The sequence below is a fragment of the Martes martes genome, assembly GCF_963455335.1.
Source record: "Martes martes genome assembly, chromosome: 5".
Taxonomy (NCBI): Eukaryota; Metazoa; Chordata; class Mammalia; order Carnivora; family Mustelidae; genus Martes; species Martes martes.
Genome location: NC_137892.1, coordinates 125278816 through 125296833, shown reverse-complemented (window position 1 = coordinate 125296833; position 18018 = coordinate 125278816). Strand labels below are relative to the sequence as shown.

General features: G+C 47.1%; 1 protein-coding gene across 1 annotated transcript in view; it reads left to right on the top strand.

Moving 5' to 3' along the window:
* Nucleotides 1–249: 249 nt before the first annotated feature.
* Nucleotides 250–18018, top strand: part of ABLIM3 (actin binding LIM protein family member 3) — a gene marked incomplete at its 5' end in the record, with an annotated part of 108668 nt that continues 90899 nt past the window's right edge. Inside the window, 2 exon segments of the mRNA XM_080804715.1 lie at nucleotides 250–261; nucleotides 263–290. Coding sequence (XP_080660841.1) covers nucleotides 250–261; nucleotides 263–290 — 40 coding nt within the window.

Sequence of the window (18018 nt, the reverse complement as noted above, 5' to 3'; positions counted from 1 at the left end):
CCAAGGGGCCGCGGGACCCGGCGCGCGTGTCCTCCCGCCGCCGCCGCCTCCTCCCTGCTCTCACCTGCGCCTGTTAGTCCACTTGCCTTCAAGGCCGGTGGCTGCAGCCCAGACTGCCGAGGGGACGGCAGAGGGAGAGAGAGCACCTGAGGATACAGAGCTGGCACTGGACTGCCTTTTCGCCCCCCAGGTGATGAGTGAGATCGGAAGATCGCAAGATTTAAAAAGCAACCGGGTCCTCCGTATCGAATGAAAGACCCAGTGCAAAGGCATCACCATGAACACGAGCAGTAAGTGGGTCCTCCTCTCCTTTGCCATGGGAACAGGGTGGGGGCGGGAGGTGCAGGAGCCTGCGCTGGGGCTGCCTGGAAGGAGGAAGGAAGCCTGGCTTCGGGGTGGACACATGGCCCCCAGACTCCTTGGTCCTTTCTGTGCTCCCCAGAAGAGGAATGGGGGTCCGGCTTTTCATGACAATTTTGCTCATGTTTTATTGGCAGCAACACTTGCCTCTGCGGGGAAGGCTGCTTGTCTCCTTCTAGCAATGCCTGGGAAGGCCTAGGAAGCACTAACGAACGTGGCCATTGTCTGACTGTGGGGGCTCTGAGGAGACCTCCCTGCACACAGCTGGAAAGCCGTGGACAGCCTGGCTTGTCCTGAAGCTGGGAGGAGGAGGCAGGCCAGCCCCGGGCTTGTGGTGGGTGGATGTGGGCAGGCAGTGGGCTGGAAGCGAGCAGTTTGATAAACAAATCATCAGGAAGCCACCTTTGGGTTTAGAGATTGTGAAATATCCTGATCTCGTGCCCGCAGCCCCATGGGCCTGGGGCTGATTTCTCCACACACCTGCAGGCTGTGTAGCCATCCTGAGAAGAGAGGAGAGGGACAAGCCCTTTGGCCAAGATCGCTAACAGGCCAGAGGCAGCAACTGCTCTGCAGAGACAGGACCAGACATTTTGCTGCTAGGCTGGGCCTCAGCTGCTGAGAAATGCAGGCAAAAATACAAGGAGGCCCCATTCGTTTCTCTTCAGTGTAGTCCCTTGGACCGTGGGCACCCACTGTGACCACCACCCTGGAGAGGAGGTCTGGGCCTCCTTGTCAGCTCAGCTTGTCTGGGTCCTTTCAGTAGCAGGTGAGACTGTTGAAGCAGAGAACCCTAGGAACATTCGGTTCCCTGGGTCTGCGACTCTCCCATCACTCTCCTCTCCGGATCCCAGATTGCTGATCTGTAAAATGAGAACGGCTGGATCTAAATCTGTAAGTTTCTTCTTAAAAAGCTTGAGCCGAAAAGCAAAGCCAGGAAAATCAGCCCCTTCTGAGGCTGTGTCCAGACCAAAGCCACTGTTTCTCCTGCCTCCCTCCATTTCAAGGCTGTTGGCATGGAGGAGAGGAAAACAAAGCAAAAGCCAGGGAGATGGAAATGAAATATATTTATTTACTATGTATTTGTATGACTCATCTCTCTGCTGTCTTCCTTTGTGTATTACATAGCTCTGCTGAGCAAGGACGGCTGAACTCCCCCTGCCTCTTCCAGCCAGAGAATTTTGCCTCCTGGTTCTGACAGTCAGGAACGGTGCTTTGGCTTCATACCAGGCTCCGGAAAAAAGCCAAATTCCGTAGACCTGGTCACCTAAGTGGGCGACATGTTTGCGTCTGAGTGTTTTCAGAGAAGTAAAGATGTGAGCTGTCTGTCACTGTCTCTCACTGTCGCCAGGGGATAGACATATTTATGGGAGTCCTTTCTCATCAAATGATAGGAGAGAAAGACGGCTCATCTATTTTTCAAGAAACTTAGAATTAAGTTCCCAAGCCGCTGGCCCTGCCCTTTTCTCTTGTCCCATTAGCAACACTGAATATTCCTGAAAAAAAGAAACAGCTTTTACTTTTTTTTTTTTTTAAGCAATAACAACCAATAGACTTGAATGCTGAGGACTAACAAAAATGTGATACCAGCCTCATATACTTTTTCTAAATAGGGAAAGTGTGTTTATTTTCCGGGAGTTGTGGAAAATAAACAGAGTAGAATGACTTGGGCAGCCGCTGAGGGCCCCGTAAGAAGTTCTTCTCTAAGGGCTACCCCAGGGAACACTTTGGCCACTTGAGCTCAGGGCTCGGGGGAGGGGCTCCATCATCCCTGCGGCCGCTCCCAGCCCTGAGAGTCTGCAAGTAGAGAGAAGAGAAATCAGACCTCACATGAGTGAAGCCCTGACAAGGTCATAAGGTTACAGGGACTGGGCGTTGGCAGAAGCCCTTGAGGTGACCCGATGTCAGCAAAAATGCTCTCCTCTTTGGAATGTAAAATTCTTATTTAGCCTTTGTGCCTGAAACTGAACCTAAGAGATAGTCTTACCCAGTTTTTCTCTCCCTTCCGTGTTTCGGGTCCTCACCCTCTACCGGTCCCTGTGCCCAGCATCGCACCTGTATGATCTCCCCAACTGCCACCCTGACCCTGGTAGATGGCATGACTCCTCCAGTTTCACGGGGTCACCTTGTAGCTAATAACATTCACTAATGTCTTCAAGCCATGCAGTTAGCTTGGGGGTTATGAGAGGTGTTTGGACGCGTTGCGTTTTGACAGCGTGCGGCAGCGTTCCTGATCGGTGGTTTGGTTGGCCCCACTGAAGTGAGGGCAAAGCGGGGGTGAGGACGAAGGGCCAATCACTTCTTCTGGGCAAGAGGAGTTCGGGGCCGAGGGCTCGGGGCAGCGCGTGAGAGCCGACGGAGCTCAGGCTCTGGATTCAGCTGGTCCCAGGTTCTGGTCCTCGTCTTTCGCGGCTCAGCCGTGTGGTCTTCACCCTGGTTGTCTCGCCTGCAAAGTGGAGATGATAGGACATACCTCGTGTGGGATGGAGGGAAATAGTAACACAGCATTAACACGGTCAGAGTGTGGGGCCTGAGCCGTCGCTGGCCTCATATCAGCGATGACGGTCAGGCCGTTCTTGTCACAACCGTGGTCATTGTGGTGGTTGTCGTGGGCTCCGTGTCGTCAGAGCCAGCAGGTCCCTCAGCCTCTCTGATGTCACACCGTGGTCATGAATCGAGACTACCAGAAGGTTTTTGAGGATTAGTTGGGATCAGGTGAAAATGCTTTGTACACGTATGTGAATCGTTTTTATTCATAAATGAGACACTCATGGCTCAGATGGTAACACCGGGGGACATTAGGGTTCTGTTACCGACCTCTCAGTGCACTTCTAGTGTCTTCCGAATCCTTTCCGCCAAAATTTGAGAGGAAGGGGTAATTCCGGGGAGGATGGAGTCAGGTGGTGGTACCGACGTGGCGGACTGCCCTCCCAGCCCTGCAGCCAAGGGGACGTCCCCCTCAGGTATGCTGTGGCTTTCGGAGACCCAGAGCTGAGCAGCAGCCCATCCTCCAGGTTGGGGGACATCATGAGCCCCATATACAGTTAGGCCAAGAACCATCCTCCTTTAGCTCATTGGCAGTTGCCGTCCTCTGATCCTTTCCTTGGCCTCTGTCATGGAAAGGTTATAGTTTTAGAGCGGACTGTTTTGCTAAAAAGAGCATCAAAGGTTCCTAGCACCCATATAATGAGATAAGCAGACACCATCCTGGGGCTGTAAGAACCAGCACTCGGGGGTATGGATTCCTGACTTCAAACACAGGATCTGTGGCGTACTCTGTGATCTCAGACCAAACAGCTTACGTCGTTGAACCTGAACTTTATCATGTATAGGAGGCGAACAGTAATGTCAAAGGGCAGGGTTGTCGTGAGGTTGAGAGAAATAACGTGAGAGGCTCACCAGCCTTGGGTCCCAGGGGATGGAGTCAAATCTGAAGTTGAATTGGCCACAGAGCAAAGTTCTGGAAGGACAGGATCGAAAGAACCGAACCCTCTGGTGGAAAATGAGCATGTTTTGCCGCTGTGGTAGCTAGCACTAGGTCCTGTTCATAGGAAAGCCATAGCTTCCTGAAGGAAACCTCTGGGAAGATTATTAACCTGGTGTTGTATGGGGCATGGGTTGAAAAGTGCAAGACGGGAAGTTAGGATCCTAGCTGAGAGGCAATCACCCTAGTTCAGAAAAGGTCTGAGAGCCAGGATTTTGGTGGTGGTAAGAATAAAAATCAGGGGAAAGAGCTTTTAGAAAATAAAATCTGCATGGCCTCACAGCTGTTGGATTATAGAGGAGATTATAATATAATTAAAGAGGAGGGAAGGAGTCTATCAGTTAGGGTCCTGGAAGGGAACACATGGGCAGTTTGAAGGTTAAATAGAAGTTAAAGTTAAATAGAGTTAAATAGAAGGAGTCTATGCGAGTGTGTGAGAAGGGTGTAGAAAAACAAACAAGAAGCCAGGATGGCCCAGTACTAGAAGGCTGGTAACTGCCTGACTGCCCTCTCCTCCCTTCCTCCATCTCCTACTATGCTCCTCATTGGCCCAATCCAACCAGGGGCCAGAGGGCAAGGAAGGCAGTTGATGGGCCCATAATATTCAGCCTTGAAGGGCACAGTGCAGAGTACAGAAGGCAGCAGAGTGGGTGTTGGAGACGCATGGGAGCTCAGAATTGAAGATGCCCAGCATAAGGAGTGAGATGACCACCCTCTGCCAGGTCAGAAACTCCCGGAGTTCTTTACAAGAAGGATCCACTACAAACACTAACTTGGTAGGCTGCCCTCTAAAGCAATTTTACATTTGCAAAATTCAGATAAAATAGAGGTGACTGTATGCTTTATAAGGATGGAGATTTTTTTTTTTTTTTTAACCATGCTTCTCAAATGAATGAAGCAGTTGTCGACAAATGAATCTTGGAGGCTAGGAGCAGGGTTGAGGAGTAACGTAAGGAACAATTTTAAAACCATCCGAAATGAGGGTGCCGAGGTGGCTGGGTCAGTTAAGCATCTGCCTTTGGCTTAGGTCATAATCCCAAGGTCCTGGGATGGCGCCCCGCAGAGGTCTCCCTGCTCCACAGGGAGTCTGCTTCTCCTTTTTGCCTCTCCTCCCACTCATTGTCTCAATCTCTCTCTCTCAAATAAATGAATAAAATCTGTAAAAAAAAAAAAAAATCCAAAATGAGTATAACACAGGTCTGAAAATCACAATGTGATTTCAGGAGTATTTGTAGTGCACAAAGGAAGTGATACCAATGCTGAGCTCCAGCTTTCCTATCTGGCAAAGGCTTTATCTTGCTGAGATAACATCTGGCGTGGTGAATGGTCAGCCCCTGGCGGACCCTCAACAGTGGCCGGATACCATTGTACTAGAACAGAAAACAACCCAAAGTGTGGAAGCACCTCTGACTTTTTGAATATTTCACCAGTTAAATCGTTCTCCTTTAGCCCTTAAGGGTACAGACTGGAACTTACCCTTTACTGGCTGTGTGTCCTTGAGGAAGTCGCTTACCTTCTCTGTACCTCACTTCCTCATCTGATCGCAGGGGAGCTCATGATAGTTCCTGTCTCACAGAGCTATTGGAAAGAATACATGAGCTAATAGCTCTGAATTGCTTCAAACGTTGCCGGGCCATGCAAATGTTTATAAAACAAATAAAAACAGCCTGTATCAGTTTGCTAGAGCTGCCATAACAAAGCAGCACAGATTGGGGAGCTTAAACGACAGAAGTGTATTGTTTCGCAGTTCTGGAGGCTGAAAGTCCAAAATCAGGGTGTTGGCAGGATGGGGTCCTTCTGAGGGCCTTGGAAACAATCTTTTCTAGCCTCTGTCCTTGGTTGTGGATGGCTGTCTTTCACCTGTGTCACTCCCTCTGTCTGTCTCTGTGTCCAAATTTCCCCTTTTGATAAGGACACCAGTCACATTGGATTGGGGCCCATTCTAATGACCTCGCTGTAACTTGCTTACCTTTATAAAGACCGTTATCTCCAAACAAGTCACATTCTGGGGAACTGGGGGGCAAGGAGTCTAACATAGGAACACAATCCATAATGCAGTGTTTGTTACCTAAATGACTCATCAAGAAGATTTTTCTGTGGGTGGGTTTCCCCCTGAATATCATCCACTCCCCAGGGCTCATGGAGGAGGCTGACCTCTGACCAGCGGGAACAGAGCCTCTCCTTGAGAACCGGAAACGTAACGCTCACACGTAGGAGGTCCCCAGAAGGGAGGACGGGGGCGACTTAGTATTCCACACTCTGTCTGTCTGCAGCAAACGCAACTCCCACTCCACCCCCTATCCAGGTCATTATGCACAACTGTAGCATCCTGATGGTGTAACAGAATTTATAGTCATGGTATTGGTTTTCAATTGGCCTCGTTCCTGGGAATGTCCAACATGGGGAATAAGAATTGGATTGCTCATTTATTCACTCAACAAATATTTACTGACCACCCACTCTGTACCAGGTGGGATGCTGGGGACATGGCAGTAAATCTAAAAGACAATGGGGCTCTTGCCTTTGTGGGTCGCACAGGCCCTGAAAGATGGGCCACCATCTTTCATAATAGGGCAGGTTTTATTTGCCCTATATGAGGTTTTCAGTCCATTTGAATTTTTAGCCAACAGTGAGAAATGGGGAAATTGAGATATAAAAATGAGAATTTCTAGCTTCTCTTAAAAAGCAGGACAGTGGGGGTGCCTGGGTGGCCCAGTCTTTAAGCATCTGCCTTCAGCTCAGGTCATGATCTCAGGGTCTGGGGGTGGAGCCCTGCCTTGAGAAATCCCTGCTCAGTGGGGAGTCTGCTTCCCCCTCTCCCTCTGCCCGGCCCCCCTGCTCATCTTCTCTCTTTCTCTAATAAATAAATAAATAAACAATCTTAAAAAGTGGGGGCGGGGCAGGGAAGATCTTGCTTCCCAGCCCCCGTTTTCCTGCATGACGATAGCACTAGGACTGCCTGCTTTCCGTGGGGCATGTGCTGGTCTCCAGGCTGCCCGCTTGCCACACTGTCCTCGTAAACTGCACAAGGACAGCTTTGTATTTTTATGTTCCCTTGCTGCTGGAGGCATTTTAATTTTTAACCCCCAGTCTAGTAGATGATCAATATAACATCAAACATGGGGAAGTGTGTGTTTACCCCAAGATGCAGAAACTGCAGCGTATCTGCTCATTTTTACTGGAGAAAGTTCTATCTAGACTTAGCCACTGATTAACAGCGCCATGCTATAAAAGTCCTCTTGAAGTGAGCAGAATCCTGCTGCATAAATAAGGATTTCCCCAGCTGACCCGTTCCCAGAAGGGTGATATCATATCCTGTCTGATACAGTTGGGCAAACATGTCTGCCCTCGTCTCCTAGAGGTCAGTTTTGTTTCCAGGGGAACCTAGTAGTAGGGGGTGGGGCATAGACCGAAGGAAGGCAATTCTGGATAACTGATCCCAGCCCGGGGTGCTTTTTCTAGACCAAAGGAAGGTACCGTGCCAGGCTGAACTATTCCAGGGATTGTTCTGACCTATGGGGCACGGCTGGCCCATTTGAGGACAACTGGTCAGCAGCATTAGTTCTGGGTCGGAAAGGTTGGTGTATCCCAGCTAAGGAGTGATTCGTGAAAGGTAATCACTGAACTTGACCCCAGACGGCATTGATCCCATAAGGCTCTTCAAGATTTCTCCTCTGTCAGAGCTGGCACTGGAGGTTCTCCGGCTTGAGAAAGATAGGTACGCGTGAGTGGATAATGCCAACATAATTTCCACAGCTGGGAGCAGATTTTTTTTCATTCCTCTAGAAGAAATAGAGAGGCAGATAATTCACAAAAAGCAAAGCACAGTGCCTAGCCCACTGTAGGTGCTCAAAAGATATTTGATGGATTCATTTGTTAGCAAAAAGCCTGCTCTCTTTGTCTTTATGATAAAGGTCTCTCTACTGAACTCTAGGTTCATCTTTCTGACCCGTCTGTTAAGTTGCCCACTTGGATATCCCAGAGTACTTCAAATCCAACCCATTCCCCTTAAAAGAAATAAAGAGAAAAACGACTTCAACTCTATGGTCCCAGTTGATGGCTAGGACAGTCACTGAAGTTAGTCATTAGAAAGTAGTCCTCGTCAACATTTCCTTCTCCTTCACGCTTTTGTGTTCAGTCTGTGTCCCCCTCTGGTCACCCCCACCTCCCAACTGGACCTCTTCCACTCCTCCGTTCCCATTACTTCCCTTTGTTCATGACACCAGGCATGGCGGCCACTGGAGTAGAAGGTTGGGGGAGGGGACAAGTTGGCCTCAAGTTCAGTAGGAAGCAATGGAGCGATGTGGGCTGCTGGACAATGTAATTCTAGGTTGCGTGGACAGGCGAGGCCATAGCATCGCTTCTGAGAACCCTGCTGAAGCTGGGTCTGAAGCGTGGCATTCAGGCACCCTGGAGCGTGCCCAGGAAAGGGCAGCCAGAATAGAAGAGAAAGCGCATTGAGGGAGCAGTAGGGAGATGCGAGAGTCAGCCCCACACATTGGCTTTGTGTCCCCTGAAGAGTATGACCCCTTGACAATTTCACACAGCGCTGCTGGGATGTGCCCTGCCGCCCAGAAGTCTCTAGCTTCTTTTCTAAGTTTATCACCAGCCAGACAAGGGGTCCAGACAGGCTGTACTTGGCAGTCCCCATTGCTCCCGGTGCTGTGGTTATGACTGTGTGCTCCCGCAGCCATCCCCACCCCCTCTCCTGGCAGAATTCCACTCTCTCCTGCCTGTATCACTTCCAGACCTTCTTCCTCGCATCTGCTTAATTTTGTGCAAAGCGCAGGTCTTTCTCCATGGGCTGTTATCTCTTGCCCTCACCAGCACCAGCAGGGCCAATGAAACGAGTGCTCTGCGATAGTCTGTCTAATGACACAGTTGATCTATTTTAAGCACCTGAAGCACACTCCACCAAGTGAGAATCTTCCCGCAGCAAGCTGCTCTCAGCCTGTAGGGGAAGAGACAGCCCGAGGTCTGCTCCTGCTCTTTGAAATCTGGGGAAACAGCCCAGGGATCCAGACCCTGTCCGTGCAAGGACGATCTAAGGCAACCGTAAAATTAGATATTTTTACGGTCAGCATGAGTTATTCTGGAAGGAAAATTGCCTGTGATGCCAGGATTATATGGGGCAGGCACCTCGAGTGAAGAAAAATCCCTCCTTCAAGGGACAGAGACAGAGCCTGGACCCATTACACATGGGGAGAAGGGACCTAGGGAGGCAACATTTCAGGAACAAAAAGAAGCCCAATGCCCATCAGAGATTTCTTAGCCCCTGACCACTTTTTTAATCTCCTTCCTAATCAAGAGATGTTCTTTTCCAGATACAGCCTGAGTGCAAATGTTTTACATATATAATTTAGTTAATCCTTGCAACAGTCCTCCCTGAACCTTCCCTGTATTCTGTACCTAAGACTGGTCCCCGTGTTATGTTGGCTCTCGCCATCCTCCACGGAACTTACCACAGTCAGTAATTCCTTCGTCTGTGAGCACCGTTTCCTTTGTTTCTGTCTCTTACTGTCTTTTGACTGTAAACCACGTGATGACCGTGTGACAAGCTTGTCTGTTTCATTCACTGCCCAGTCCTCCAAACTCATCACAGTGCTTGACCCAGAGGGACGAAGGCTAAGAATGGTTCACGTTTTTTGAGCATTTACTACGTACCAGGCACAGTGTTAAGTTCTTTGCAGACACAAACTCACTTAATCCTCATGAAGGTTGTAGGAGATAGGTAGTAATAGTACCCTCATTTTCTAAAGGAGGAAACTAAGGCTCCAGGACCGGGTCATTGGCCACAAAGTTGGTCAACACCTCTCATCATCTGGGAAAGGCAAATGAAAGCCACCATGAGCTATCACCTCACCCTTCTCAGAATGGCTAGGATCAAAAAGATAAGAGATAGCAAGTGTTGGCGAGGATGTGAAGGAAAAGGAACACTCGTGCACTGTTGGTGGGAATGTGGATAGGGGCAGCCACTGTGGAAAACAGTGTGGCGGTCCCTCAACAGTTAAAAATAGAAATATCATCTGATCCAGTAATTCCAAAGAAAACGAAAACACCGATTTGAAAAGATCCATGAGCCCCTATGTGTATTGAAGCCTGATTTATAATAGCCAAGGTGTGGAAGCAAACTAAGTGTCCACTGATAGATGAATGGATAAAGAAGATATGGCATACACACACACACACGTGCGCGCGCGCACATATCTCTATATATGATGGAATATTGCTCAGTCATAAAAAAAAATGTGATCTTGTCATTTGCAACAACATGGATCAACGTCCAGGGTATTATGTTAAGTGAAACAAGTCAGACAGAGAAAGATAAATGCCATGTTGTTTCATTTATATGTGGAATCTAAAAAACAAAAACAAACATTTTTAAAAAGCAGAAACAGTCCCATAGATGCAGAGAATATACTGCTGGTTCCCAGAGAGGAGGAGGGTTGGGGGATGAGCAAAGTGGGTAAAGGGGAGTGGGAGGCACAGGCTTCTAGTATGCGATGGGTAGGTGACCGGGATGAAAGCCGCAGCATGGGGAACATGGCCAGTGACACGGTAACAGCTGTGTGTGGGGACAGATGGGAGCTACCCTTGTGCTGAGTACAGTGTAAGGCGTAGAGTTGTTGAATCGCTATTGTACACCAGAGACTGACGTAACAGTGTGTGTCAGCTACACTTCAGTTAAAAAAAAAATAAGTAATGAAACCTTGAATGTCTATGTGAACGGGTGGATTTAACGAGGAATATTTAATGCCCCATTTTGCATGAAAGGGCTCTGAGGTTCAAAGACAAAGTCACCTGGCCACCCTCACACGAGCCAGGAAGCGTCAGGCAGATGTTCGAAACCATGTCCATCGGACTCCGATCTCCTCTCACTTCTTCCTGCTCCCTCCTTTTCACCATCTTTCCTCATTTTACACTGATGGACATCACAGTCTGTCTCCTGTTCGATGTCCCAGCACTGCTGTCCCCTTCACTGGGACCATGACACAAATCTGTGCTCTGGATTTGGCAGTGGGCCAGGTGCCATAGGACGGGAGATGCATAGGACAGAAAGTGTGACCCGGGATTGTCTCCTTCCAGTGTGGCCGAGGGGTGGACACGATATGTGGCTAAAATGATGGAGAAGCCCATGAGTGTTGAAAGGGAAGGAGTGAAGGGGAAGACAGGCCAAATTCCTTTGGAAGACCTGGGACCTCCTTTGTAGAGAGAACCTTGAGATGTGAATAAACTTTCGTTAGGCAGAGCATAAGAGAAAGCTGGGGCATCCCAGATGGGCTTACTCAATCCTTCTCCAGCAAGATTCCACAGTCCTCATTGCACAACGCCTGCGTCCTGAGCCCTTGGCTTGAGTGGAGGGTGAAATAAACAAATGCAGAGTATTCTGGGAAATGTCAAGATGTCCAGTTGGTCTGTACTCTATAGAGTATGACTAGGTGGCCAGTGAGGAAATAAGGCTGGGCCATTGGTGAGGATCAGATCTTGGAGAGTTTTAAAAGCCGGCCTGGAAGGTGTTTGTTACAGTCTATGGCCAGTGAGAAACTGTGAGAGGTTTTGAGCCAAGCAGTGATCTGACCAGAGCTGTGCATTATTTAGGACGATCTCCCTGGCAACACATACCTGATGGATGGGAGAGTCCAAGGACAGTGGGAGGCAGGTTAAGGGCAGCGGTGTGGCGGGAGTGGCGGGGAGGGGAGGTGTGGGGTGCAGGGAGGGCAGTCCCAGTTCTATAGCCTGCGCTGCGTTACTGTTCTTATACCCACAGGTGGACTTGTTATCTGATTCTGATTTCTGGGACTGTGAACTGATACTTTGAAAACAAGGTTACTAACCAAATCGAGCTGCCTAGATAGTGTGTTCGATAAACCCTTGAGCTGTGGAGTCAGACGGCCTGGGTTCAAATTCCAGCCCAGCCACTCACTAGCTGTGCAGGTTTCAGTGCCTTGCTTTATCTCCAAAGTAGCATTTTTCCTCTCAAGTTGGGAATATTGGGGGAGCACTGAGTGAGGGAATGGATATGTGATGCTGAACGCAGGGCCTGGCTCTTGAGAACACCCAGCAGTGGTTAATAACAGTATAGTAATGAAATGCATTTGAATGTGTTAGGGAAACTCCCTTTAAATAAGAAATTAATCAACACATAATTAATTGTGTTGTTACAACACAGTCACCTCTTGGTCATTCCATTGGGAAAGGGGAACGGAGGTATATATTGATATCCCATCATTCTGTTTAGCTGACATTTAAGGAGTGCGTTATTGTATGTCAGACTACATCCTAAACTGTCCGTGGATTGTCTCTTTTGATCTTAGGCATGAGTCAGAAATAAAACTAATGTTGTAGAGGATGATCCTGACTGAGTAAGGAGCATGTCCTACTAGACCAGGGGTTGACACACTTTTTCTGTAAAGGGCTGGGTGGTAAAAGATTTGGAGTTTTGTAGGCCCCACAGTCTCTGCAGCCTGAAAGCAGGCCCAGACAGTGTGTCATCGAATGGACCCAGTCAAAATTGATTTACAAAAATAAAGATGGAGAGTAATCTGACCCACGAGCCAGAGTTTGCTGCCCCCAATGCTACATGACCTCCACTGTCTCTTCCAGCTTTAACATTGCACTCCACAATGATGACACAGAAATGCCTAATCCCCAGTTAGTTCATCCTTGTAATTCCAAGAGGAACTTACTCCAAGTATGACAGACAAGATGCACTGGAACGATAGACACAGAAAGGCCTGTACACAGCTGTCTCCAGTCTTCATGCTCCCTGCATAGACAGCACACCCATCATTCACAACCTTCCCAACGGGCCACTAAATGTCAGGCTGCCCAGGCTGCTCTGGGATCCGCTCAGTAATGGCTCTTGGGCTGCAGAGAATGACACTGGGGCCAGACACCCAGGTGATGTTCCATGTCCGTGCTCCATGTCTAAAGCAGAGTCTCCTCCCGCTTTGCTCCCCGTTCACAGTTCCTACTCAAAGCCCACGTTCCCTTGTAATGAAATACAGCAGCCGATTGCCTGCTCAGTTATCATCCCTTCCTCTGATTCTTTCCCCCCAATTCCACGTAGTACTGAGACTGTCGCGTGTGGGGTTCTGCATCTCCCCCAAAGGATGGCCCATGACCTAGACTGGTTGACCAGAATTTCTCATCTACCTTGGCCACAAGGATTGGTATCATGAGTTCCTGATATTAGACCCAAGAGAAGCCAACCAGAGTATTCCCTGAAATTGAATAGGGCGATGTTGGGAAGGAGAAATAGTCATTTCACTGAGGTTGTGCAGCTGAGGAGATTCTGGGAGGGTCTAGGGATTCCAGTGGCCGTTCTTGTCCGATATGTGGGAGGGAGAAGCTGTCTGAAAAATAAAGAAGGTCATAGCTCTGACCCTGTAGCAAAGGCCCTGAATCTAGTCAAGACTTAAAGCCAGAGACTACCTACCATTCCCCCTCACAGACCCTGTCCTCACAAGAACCAACCCATTTATTTTTTGCTTAAAGTAATTTCCAGCTGGGTTTCCGTAAATTACAACCAAAAGGATCCTAACTAAGGCACCTCTTTTTTAACTATTCTTCCCATTGGCAGTTACCCCCTACAATTACTCCCATCTGTCAAAATCCTAGTCATCTTTAGGCTACAAGACTCTTCCATTCCCACTTCCTCTCATGCACTCCTGAAGTGATGTTATTTCCTCTTCTGAAGCCCCCGACCCTTGATTTAAAATGTTCTTAAGGTCATTTGTTCTAGGTCCACGTGATTTACTTATGTGCATTTCCTAGCTCTCTTCTTAGATTATAAGCTCCTTGAGGACAGGAGCCATATGTCAGTAGGGTATATAGTATATTTGCTCCCCAACTACACGCCACAGACCAATGGGGAGCCAGAGAAATCGTGCCGGGGCTTGTAAACGCACATGTGCACCCAGCCTCGAATGCATAGCAGTCCGTCAAGTGCATGTGTTTGAGAAAACTCAATGTGGCAAAAAGCGACTGTAACTATTACTTAACTATAAGACTGATACAGAGAGGCTAGCAAATATTTCTGATATTAAAAACAAGTCCTCTGGGCTTCTGGTGGCTCAGTCGGTTAAGTGTCTGGATGCATACGTGCATGGGCACGTATGTGAAAAACTTTTGAGTTTTACACTCAACATCTGTGCACTTCATGCGCGGTATGCCATGATAAAAAGTAAAACTGAAATAAAAGTAAAGGAGGGGCGCCTGGGTGGCTCCGTTGGTTAAGCATCTGCCTTCGGTTCAGGTCATGATCCCAAGGTCCTGGGATCCAGCCCCGCATCACATCCGGGTACCTGCTCAGCAGGACATCATCTCCTCCCTCTCCTTCTGCCCCTCCCCCGTCATGCTTGCTCGCTCCCTCTCTCTCTCTCTCTCAAATAAATAAAATCTTTCTAAAAATTAAAAAAAATAAATAAAAATAAAGGAATCCTCACATTTGACAAACTTGTCCATCACTAGTCAATACACAAACATTCATCTGAGATAGGTCAGGGACCTAAATAAATTGAATGCCAAAACTGTACAGCTTCCAGAAGAAAATAGAGGAGAATATCTTATGACCTTGAGGTAGGCAATAACTTCTTAGAACACCGAAAGCAACAAAAATGGGCAAGCAATTCTAACAGACTCTTCACGAAAGAGCATGTACACGTGGTCAGTCAGCACACAAAACATGTTGGACATCATTACTCATCAGGGAACTGCAAATTAAAACCACCAATTAGCACCCACTAAAATGGCTAAAATTTCTTATACCTTGTTGGTGGGAATAGAAACTGACAGAACTGGGGAAAACTGTGACTGTCATAAAAACCGAACCTACGCCTACCTACCATCCAGCACCTCCACCCCTGGGTATTTACGGGTGAGAGAGGAAGACATGTATCTGCAGAGAGGTTTGTGCAGGAATGTTCCTGGCAGCTTGATTCATACCATCCCAGAGCTGAAAACAACCCAAATGCTCATCTACAGGCAAATAGATAAGCAAATTGTGTTACATTTTACACAGTGGAATACTATGCACCAAAAAAAGTAAAAAAGAACCAAGTGGTACAGGCCTCAGCATGAATGAATCTCAGAAGCCTTAATTAAAAGCCGAGAAAAGGTAGCCAGGCATAAAAGAGCACATACTGTAGGATTCCATTATATGAACTTCAAGAACCTGCAAAACTAATCTGTGTGGGTAGAAATTATAACAGGGTTTGCCTCTGGTTGAGGGAAGAGTAATTGATTACAGATTATCAGAGGTGGTAGAAACCACCCTATCTTGATTGAGATGCTGTTTACACAGGTTTATACGTTTGTCAAAACTCACTGTTTTTAAGATCCACATATTTCATTGTTTATAATTCATACCCAATTTCTATATATGTATATATACTTTTATACTCTATATTTCATATATAAATAAATAATATACAGGTCTATGAGTATGTAATAGGTATATACATTTATAGGTATATAATACTTATTATATATGTAAATATATAATAATTACATAAATACAACTTATACATATAAGTATATATATAGCATGAGGAGACCTTCTAAAAGATTCCTAAGCTTAGGAACAGAAGAACTGATGCCAAATCTCAGGTCTCCCACTAACTCTGTGATATCTGCTAGTGTCCTCATCAATTCAGTGGACCCATCCTATCAGGCTCGCTTACTTCGAAGAGCTGTTTCAACTATAATAACTTCTGGGAAATGTTTGGAAATCTTTTAATTGTGTATTTTAAGAGCCTTCTCTCATGTAGCCCTCTCCCTGGCCCTGATGTTCTAGCTACACTTGCCCCCTTGAACTTGCCTTGTGTTTTCCAGCCTCAGGACCTTTGCACATGCTGCTTCTCCACCCACATGATTCTTCTCCCTGGTCTTCCATGGCTGGCTTCCTCGAATTCTTGCAGTGTCATCGGAAATGTGTTATGTATCCCCACCCCTTACTCATTTCCTTCATTCCACTTGTCCTATTTTGTAGTTATTTGTTTATTTACTTACCATCTATCTTTCCCATACAAATTTTCCCATATCTTTCACATACAAACTTGGGGAGTTTGTGAACTCCCGATGAATAGGAAACATACTGGTTTTATTCACTGATGTATCCCGAGTCCTTAGCATGTAGAAATTACCCATCTACAGAAGATGACACAAACTTGTTGCCAAATAAATGACTATACCAACAAACGTGAGCTTTAGTGTGTGGACTTTAAAATCTGTTTGTGCTGACTTGGGACTTGGAGCCAGGTCTTCCCTGGGGCTTGGTGGGTGCCAGAAGGGTGACACGGGAATAATGCTAGTGTCACTACAGTGTGCTCATGTGGGAAAAGCTTTCTGTGTCAAAGAACTCGAGGAAACCTTAGGACATCTTGTCCTTAGGAAGGCTGAGACAACCTCTCTTCCTAGTGATGCTTTATAGTCCATCTGTTGGGCTACAACTTGGGGTTATGCATGCACCTCCAGTGGAGAAGAATCTGAAGCACAAACAAACTAACGACCCAACACGCAGGGATTGTCCTCTAGCTCTAGGAGGACAATGCGGAGTGTGTCCTCCGCATCCCACACTCAGCACAGGGACCAGGAGAAAAAGGAATGAATGCCTGTGTCCATCTCCTTTTTTGGCACTTTTCAGACCTCTGGTTTTTCTCATGGGTCTTTGAGGCCTAATCCCCTCGCTCTCTCTCCCACTAATAATCGAACCACTATCTTCTTTTAGTTTTCCAGATCAGAATGCCATTGCTGTTACTAAGACCATCTCTCTTCCTGGATTTAGCCCCAAGTTGAGCAGGCCGCCCCCCAAGCCCAGAGCACCTGAGCATCACACATAGCTAATCTGCCTGTGGGAACTCTCTGAGACCTTCTGTTTTACAACTGGAATGTGTTGGCTGGCCCAGATTATTTTGGCTTCTGTGATATCAGTGCTATGGGGAAATGCTTGTTAGCCAGTTACAAAGTCCACATGAGTGAATGAACATAGAGAAAGCTCTGGTGAAAATGTAGGGATTTTGAAATTGGGAAGAAGTCCTCCCTCTGCCCCCCACCTACTTCCTCCGTAGCCAAAATTCTACTTTCTTTCTGCCTAAGTCCCTTGAAATCTGTATTGTTTTCAACAGATAATGTCAATAAGCCCTTTATATGAGTGGGATTTGGGGCTTCTCTGTTTCTCATCTGAGAATCTGTCCTGTGCCAATGAGTTTGGGATTCTGGCCCACATGTTAATTATTGTACCAGGGTTCCTGGAGTCGACTGGGGACAGAATGGCTTTTTGGCTAGAAGAGAGGTAGTCTGGTAGGATCTTTTTTCCCTTAAAGCATTAATCTAGCTTAGAGAGGCCGAGAGAGTGAAAATGCTTGTATGTTTCATTGATGTTTGCTCCTTCTTGTCTGAGCAACACATTTAACTGGGGTTTGAGAACCAAATGTGAGTGAATCTCTGGGATTTCTTGAACTTATATTGGTGATCATCATTTTTGCTGACGTTAATGCCAGGAAATTTTTTAAAAAGTATTATAAGATGCAAAATGGTGGGAAGGGAATCTAGCGGTGTGTGTGTGCATGCGCAGTCGCGCTCATGGGCACAAACACAGAAAAGAAACCTCACTGGACTAGGGTCAGAAGGCATGTGTAGAAGTCTGAGCACATCTCTCCAGTTCCCTAAGCCTCAAGTTTTTCATCCATAAAACAGGCTACACGACCCTCGCCTCTCCTAACTCCCGTGTTGGGTGACAATCAAATGAAGCAGTGAATGAGAAAGCCTTTGAGTTAGCCTCTGTTTTGCTAGCTTCTTCCCTTAGCTAGTCTTTGAAAGAGAAGCGAGCATATGTTTGGCTTTTTTTTATTATTATTATTGTTACTTTTGGTTGCTGGCCATGTTTCTTTTCATCATTAAAATTTAATACAATTCTGCACAGCAGTTGAGCACAAGGCAAATCGAGCTTTATTTGGGTTATAGGTAAATGGGGCAGGGTAAAAAGAGTCAGTCCATTGTGGGTCTAGTGTCCTTATGTACAATTGTCCTCATTTGAAATATTTCATCCCATTGTTAGACCACGCGTCCAACCGTGCATTTTGGTCTCTCATTCAGAAAGCACAGTCTCTGTAATTAAGTGATGATAAAAAGAGGACACAGGACAGTGAGCACAGGATAGAAGCTTTGCTCTTCTC